The sequence below is a fragment of the Pyxicephalus adspersus genome, chromosome 7 (assembly GCF_032062135.1).
Source record: "Pyxicephalus adspersus chromosome 7, UCB_Pads_2.0, whole genome shotgun sequence".
Taxonomy (NCBI): domain Eukaryota; kingdom Metazoa; phylum Chordata; class Amphibia; order Anura; family Pyxicephalidae; genus Pyxicephalus; species Pyxicephalus adspersus.
This window is the reverse complement of record NC_092864.1, coordinates 72197626-72204854: the sequence shown is the minus strand read 5'-3', so window position 1 is coordinate 72204854 and position 7229 is coordinate 72197626. Positions and strand designations below refer to the sequence as shown.

Below are 7229 nucleotides of genomic sequence, written 5' to 3'. Positions count from 1 at the left end.
GCCTCCCGGCATGAGCTGAAGGAGCCTTTTTATGCAAAAAGAAAAATTTACCAATCCCACGCATGCGCAAATTTTCTTTTTTATCCTACGTCACCCGATCTTGCACCTGGGCCGGGTGACGTAGGAAGAGGAACAGGAAGAAAAAGAGAAGATGGCGGCGCCCAGGGATGAATGTCGTGACGACGCGGGACCCGCTGACAGACACCCCCAGATAGATTGGACTGCCCTGTCGGATTGAAGGTAAGTGTATTTTTTTTTTGCCCTTCTGGGTTTAGTTCCCCTTTAACCTACATACCAGTATTAAGTGAAGTTGCTGAAGATGAATCACATGCACATATCACAAAAATAAAACTAGGAGCCAGTTAGATCCTGTCGCAGTGCACATGTGCTAACATTGAACATATTACACAAAACTGATATTTGGACTATTAATATGGCTGCACCCCCATGGTAGATTCTCATATAATTAACACACCAAAATAAAGAGCTGTTCCTACAGAAACATGCCTTGAACTCACTGCACACATGCACTGATCTCCTGAAGCTGTTTATTTTTATATAAAACTGTTTATTGTATATATTGATGTTTATTCATAAAATATCTTCCTAGAAGTTTACATGGTTGTCATAACAACAGGAAAAGTTTAGTGGGCCATAGAAAAGTCCGAGGGGAGGGGCCGTAAGAAGAAATCTGGGGAAAGGGGCGTGGTAGTGACAGATGGGCGGGGCTTATGGCTCGGGCTGTCACATTCCTGGGGCTGATCAGGAGAAGTTGGGGAGATTTGTAAAGATGTCGGGGCAGCCGGCGTATCTCGGGGCTGATACAGTGGACAAATACCTGGACTACCAAACCCTGATCCCTCTGCTGGAAAGGGCGCTGATCAACTTCTCCAGCGGCCGGGAAGGAGGTGTTGTGCAGCCAATCCGGACCATTGTGCCAGTGGCAAAGTACTCTGGGTATGTATTTCCAAATGACAGACTAATACAGACAGTGATACAGGAGGAGAGGACCCTGCCCCGAAGAGCTTACAATCTAGTAGGTGGGGGAATTTCATACACAATAGGATGGGAGACATGTAGTGAGGGTTTCAAAAGACAGAAGATGGGTAGGCAAGTTTGAAAAAATGGGTTTTGAGCGCTCTTTTAAATGAGCAGATAGTAGGAGCAAGCCGAATAGGTGGATAAGACATTAAAGCTGCATACACACGTGCAGTTATAGTCGTTGGAAAGGATCTTTTACAATCCTTTTCAAAGAATAAGGACCACACGATGCATGAACGAGTGCTGTACATACATCACCATTCTGCTCTATGCAGAGGGGAGGGGAGAACGACGGAGTGACACCCCGCTGTGCGCTCTCCCCCTTCCCTTGGATCGTCCATCGTCCGTGGATCCGCCAGGACTTTCGTTCGGATGATGGACGACAGGCGCTGTACACACGCTAGATTCTCGTCCGATATTAGCCCTGAGACGATTATCGGGCGAGAACCATTGGACGTGTGTACATAGCTTAAGGAACCAATGTTTCTCAGTGTCCCTTCATTCTCCCTCTTAAAGCTGATATTTGTGGCCCTGGGCTTAGTATAATATGGAGTTTACAGATTACTTTTATCATAAAGCCTTCTGATATTACAAAGAAACAACCAATGGCTGCTTCTGGAGCTCTGAGCTTGTTTTACCCCCTATGGGGTATGGCATAAGTCATTGGCAGGAAAGGGGTTAAAACACATTACTAAAGTCCCCTGATCATTCATTTGAATCGGTTATTTTATCCATACAGGGTCAAATTGTCACTGTGTTTCTGTAGGAAAATGTGTGCTCAAGACCTTAACATCAGATTGGTAATCAATTAATCAGAAATGACTCTGTCCCTACTTATCATTATACAATGTGCATACATCTCTGTAGGCGTTCACCTAGTATAGCGGGATAAGAGAGCTCCTGTACATGTAGAAATTGCTATACAGAACCCACCATAATATTATTATACAGTATTTTATATGGCGCCAACATATTACGCAGCGCTCTACAAAGTCTATAGTCATGTCACTAGCAATCATGTCCCACAATGGGGCTCACAATCTAATGTCCCCCCCATAGTCATATGTCAATAATACAGTCTAGAGTCAATTTTGGGGGGAAGCCAATTAACCTCACTGCATGTTTTTGGGATGTGGGAGGAAACCGGAGTACCTGGAGAAAACCTAAGCAAATATGAGGAGAACCTGCAAACCCGCACAGCACATGCCCATCAGGGTGAGGGATTCCCTGTGCATGGAGTCTGGTGTCAGTGCAGGCTCCGTGCACTTGGAATCAGAATGGGAGTGGTCTGTGCGGGTCCCGCACCGCACACGCCCACTTTAATGTAGGGGGTTCCCTGTGGGGAATCCCATCCTGCCGATTATGCCCGCAGAGTAGCAGGCCGATAATTTCAAGGCAATTGATCAACTCTAATGAAATACAAACTAGCTTTTTTGTACGCGTGCATTTTACTGCTGGTCAACAGTGCTGGCTGGCCGCAAATTATTGATTTAATGACAGAGGCTGCAGGCTGATGAAAATCTGAACACGGGCTGCAATTGGCCCCCGGGCCGGACTTTGGACATGCCTGTTTAAGCTTTAATCCCCAGTTATATTCTGTGCTTCTAGAAATCATCCAGCTTTTTCTTAAAGCAATCTATAGTAGTTGCTAAAACTACTTCCTGAGGGAGCCGATTCCACATTTTCACAGACCTTACAGTGAAGAATCCCTTCCCTATCCAGAGATTAAACTTCTTTTCCTCTAGACACAAACATCATAGAACTTTTCTTTTCTTGCAATGTCTGATTACTGTCTGCTCTGACCTAGCTCAGTCATCAAGCTGAGCCATCCCCTCACATCCCTGCCATATATCTGTTTCTGTAACATCATTTGGACTTTTAAATGCATTAGAGGCTCCTTGATGCCATACACAAATTGCACTGCAACCCTCATGTTTTTTATGCTTTTAGATGTGTTGTATTAGCCAGCCTATTGAAAATGAATAGGCTGTTAGCGTATTTCCTCACACAAACTAACGGACATGTGTCTTTCAGCAGAGACCATTCTAATGCATGGAATATGCATCTGAACTTTGTGCTGTACGTTTCATTGTAAAAAAATTCCATTCCATTCACACCGACACTATGTTACCATGCATTGTTCAAACCCAGGCATTTTTTTAAGCCAGGTCGGGAAAAATTAGAGGTGGGGGCAGTCCCTGTATTGTGACCAACTCACCAAACTCACCAAAAACAGCCGGGTGGTTACTGAAAAGTGCCGGGTGGTGTGCCCAGCTAAAACAGGCTGGGGAGAAACCTGCCATGCATTTTAGTACTATGCTCTACTAAAATACAGGTCAAGACACATATTATAAAGGAAAGGGTAACTGAATTAGAATGTGGTATAATTCAGTACCAGGCTTTTTTTTTCTGGTCATGGAATCTACCAGTGGATAAGATCTGATGGAAAATCAATTGGATTTAGGACTTCGACTAGGTACACATGTGCAATGGTGAGCTCAATGGTGCTCAGGGCTTATTTCGGATGAGAATCTTGCATGTGTACAGTGCTCGTCGTCTATCGTCCGAACGACCTCCTGGCAGATCCATAGATGATGAACGAGGAACGATAGTATTATAAGTAAAGGGGAAAGGGGAGCACAGCGGGGTGCTGCTCCGTTGTTCTCCCCCCTTCCCTCTCAATAGAGTAGAACAGTGATGTATGTACAGAAATATCATGAAAGATCTTTTCCGATGACAAATATTTACATGTGTGTACCCAGCCTTAGGTACTAAGTGAAAAACGTTTACACCATCCAAATATGAATGTTTGCCTGTACACCTGTCCTGGACATCATGATACTGTTGGGCAAATTGATGATGTTACAAAAAATATTTATTAGGATCTCTAATGTCCAACCCAAAATGAAAATAATACAGGTGAAGTTTAAGGGGGTAATAACAATAACTTACATCATTTACAGGGACTGATCAGAGCCCAGATATGTAAAATAGTGAAGTGGAACTTTCCCCCTCAATCTTCCTCCTTACCCTGGGGATCCTTGTTATTATTTTTAGTCTCCTATCTTCACTAGTTTTATGTAAAACCTAAAATGCAAAACTTTTATTTAAAGACAAAAAACATTTCTTCCAGCACGCAGTGGCTCAAAGGCTAGTACTTTTGCCAGAACTATGGTCCCAGCCTTGAATCCTGGCCATGATGCAGTCTGCATGGAGTTTGTATGTTATCCCTTTGTTTGTGTGGGTTTCTTCCCATATTTCCAAAAACATGCTGTTAGGTTAATTGGCTTCCTCTCAAAATTGGCCTTAGACTGTATTATTGACATATAACTATGGTAGGGACATTAGATTGTGAGCTCTATTGAGGAACAGATAGTGATATTACTATGGACTTTGTACAGCGCTGCATAATATATTGGTGCTATAAAAATACAAGTTAGCTGCCAGAATTACGTATTTTCTCTACTTGTGCTCTCAAAACAAGTTAATTTAGTCTGTGCAGAAAGCAGAAATTATATTTGGCAAAAAGTATGAATTTTATGAGTGAATCAGCACTATTGTGTATCATTTCAGCTTTTTAGGAGTCATGCCTGCTTACAGCACAATGGACGATGCCCTAACGACCAAAGTAGTAACATTTTATGAGAATAAAACTGCATCTGATGTTCCATCTCACCAGGCCACTGTCCTGTTATTTGAACCATCAAATGGGAGTTTAAAGGCAGTAAGTATTTTTTGTACTTGTATGTAATTGATCGCAATGGTCCTGATTTATTAAAGCTCCCCAAGGCTGGAGAGGGTACCCTTTCATCAGTGAACCTGGGTGATCCAGCAAACCTGGAATGGATTTCTTCAAAGTAATTTGCTTGCAAATGTTTGGAATCTTGGATCAGATCCATTCCAGGTTTGCTGGATCACCCAGCTTCTCTGATGAAATTGTATCCCCTCTAACCTTGGAAAGCTTTAATAAATCTGGCCCTATGTATTTGCTAGCACTATGAATTGTATGTATCTGGAAATTCCAGCAGGGGGAGCTGTAACCATTCTTTCTAAAGGCTTTATTCCAATGTGGGTTTATGATAAACATTATTAAAAGGTTGCTTGATTAGGAACTAGTTACATATTGTGCATAATGCATTGTTTTTCTTTCTCTTTTCATTTCTAAATACATTATCTCTGTCGATGTCATGCTGGCATACTGAACAGTAATTTTCACAAGTGGAATAAACTACTTATCTTACTTGACAGATTATTTCTTTATTATTTTATTATTGTCACTGTTAAATAATGTGAAACATTAATGTGGAAACATTTGAATTGTAGAAATGTTCACTACTTGTATAAATACGACACTCCATGAAAAATATGTATGGCATAAATATGTGACTCTTGTAGATTGGGGCTATGCAGTGTCGGTGTATTTGGATTGACAGGTGTGTAATCTGATGGTATCAATAGATCTGATTTTAAATAATGTGAGGGGAGGTGAATCTGTGATTAAGATTCAAATTATATAAAAAAGCTCTAATTTTAAATTCCCCCGCACGCAATTGGTTGTGTAAAGTGGACCTGTACTCAAACAGTATTAAAGTGGAACTAAACTTAATAATAAAAAAGTTGTGAGCAGTCACTTTTTTTTATAGCAGAAAGAACAGCTCTGTCTCTTCTGCAATAAAACAAACTTACTTTCCAGTTAGCATTTTGAAACTCCATTCACCTCTCCTCATTCTGGCACCAGTACCAGCATTTTTCCCCATTTCTTTTCTGGATTTGGGATCTTCAACTATCATGATTGGCAGGCTAGAATGAAGTAACTCCTGGGCATAGATTTATTCCCAGCAAGCAGCCAGGATTGTATACTGAGCTGCGCGTGCCCAACTTCACTTTATGGCAACTCACTTCATTTTATCTCTCACTTCTGTAAATTGGACCTAGGAAGTCCATTGGAGATTATTTACTTAATAGGGTGTATCAGAATATCTATGTATGACATAGTGTGCAATTAGGGGGATTAGCGCCTCGCAGGACATTGTAGTTCTTTATAAAAGTCAGTGTAGTTAGGCACAGGAATAAAATAAATAGCTTCCATTCATTAGGTGAACACAAAACAGCTTAGATAAGCATTATGTCCCATAGGTGAATTATTTTGCAGTTTTGCCACCACAAGTGGCTATGCCAGGTGGTCGCATGGTACTCACTGGCAGCCAAGGTTTTCAGTATCTGTATTCTGTACAGGGAGCTGCCTCATGCTGCTACGTCCAGGCTTACTCTCATACTAAAAGTGCTGCAAACTTTGGAGACTACTTAGGCTCTCCCAGCACACCGGATGCCTCCTCACCTGAACCACCTGGCCCCAGGCTACAACTTCCCCCTGATTCCAAGGCAGGTGCACGATATATAGCATTCCTATTTTCTGGCTTGGTAAAAGGAAGGAATGCCTGGTCCACCCATTCCTTCTAAGACACTCCGGGCCTGGATCCCAAATAAAAACCTGCAATTCTGCAGCAACACAATTACTAACAGCCTCATCCAGGCCCTTTATTTCCTTTTGCAGGGAAAATTTAGGTACATAATGCCAAATCACCTCTGAACTCTGTATTGGACTGGATGGCAGTGGCATTCATTGCAGTAGCATTCTAAACCCATGCCTGCTTGACATCCCCCATCCCGAGAGGGTGGCCATCATTTATCCTATAAGTCTGGCATCATCTAGTTGTAAAAAGGTATTACATTTTTGTATTAAAAAGTATTTAAAGTTTTTAATACAAAAGTGTATTTCTGCCTTAAAGATAGCCTCTCCTGAGTGGGACAAAGTGACTGCATCTCAGGGTGTTCATTGACCTTTATGTACTCACTTTACCTGCTCTCCTTCACAGTTCCTTCCTACTTTGCAGCTGGTGAGAAGATCCTGAATATGTGGCTTGCTTCCCGTGCTGCTGGCTGCTGGTAACATCAGTGTTACCAGTTTATCAATTTCAATGTTACCTGCTGAGGAGCAAGAAGCTGCAGGCAGGCACTAGTAAGGTGAGAATACTGGGCAAAGGGTGTCCTTTTCATAGATATTGTTACTTTTCCCTGCGAGGAAAGGGCAATAAATCTTGCATTAGTTCTTTACCTACACAAAATGTGAGAGCAGGTTCTTGGAAGATAAAATAAAAGCATAGATTTGCTGGGAAGACAATCAATGT

The 7229-nt window shown here is 41.9% G+C and overlaps 1 protein-coding gene across 2 annotated transcripts in view; it reads left to right on the top strand.

The window, feature by feature from the left end:
* The first annotated feature begins 97 nt into the window (after positions 1 to 97).
* CRYM (crystallin mu) overlaps positions 98 to 7229 on the top strand; it is a 32861-nt gene continuing 25729 nt past the window's right edge. Inside the window, exons 1-2 of one of the 2 annotated variants that reach the window (XM_072418932.1) lie at positions 98 to 240; positions 4615 to 4765. In XM_072418932.1, the coding sequence (XP_072275033.1) occupies positions 4628 to 4765 (138 nt within the window). In that variant the 5' untranslated portion in view covers positions 98 to 240; positions 4615 to 4627. Of the gene's footprint in view, positions 241 to 730; positions 958 to 4614; positions 4766 to 7229 lie in introns of those variants that run through there. The other variant, XM_072418931.1, reaches the window with a different exon arrangement.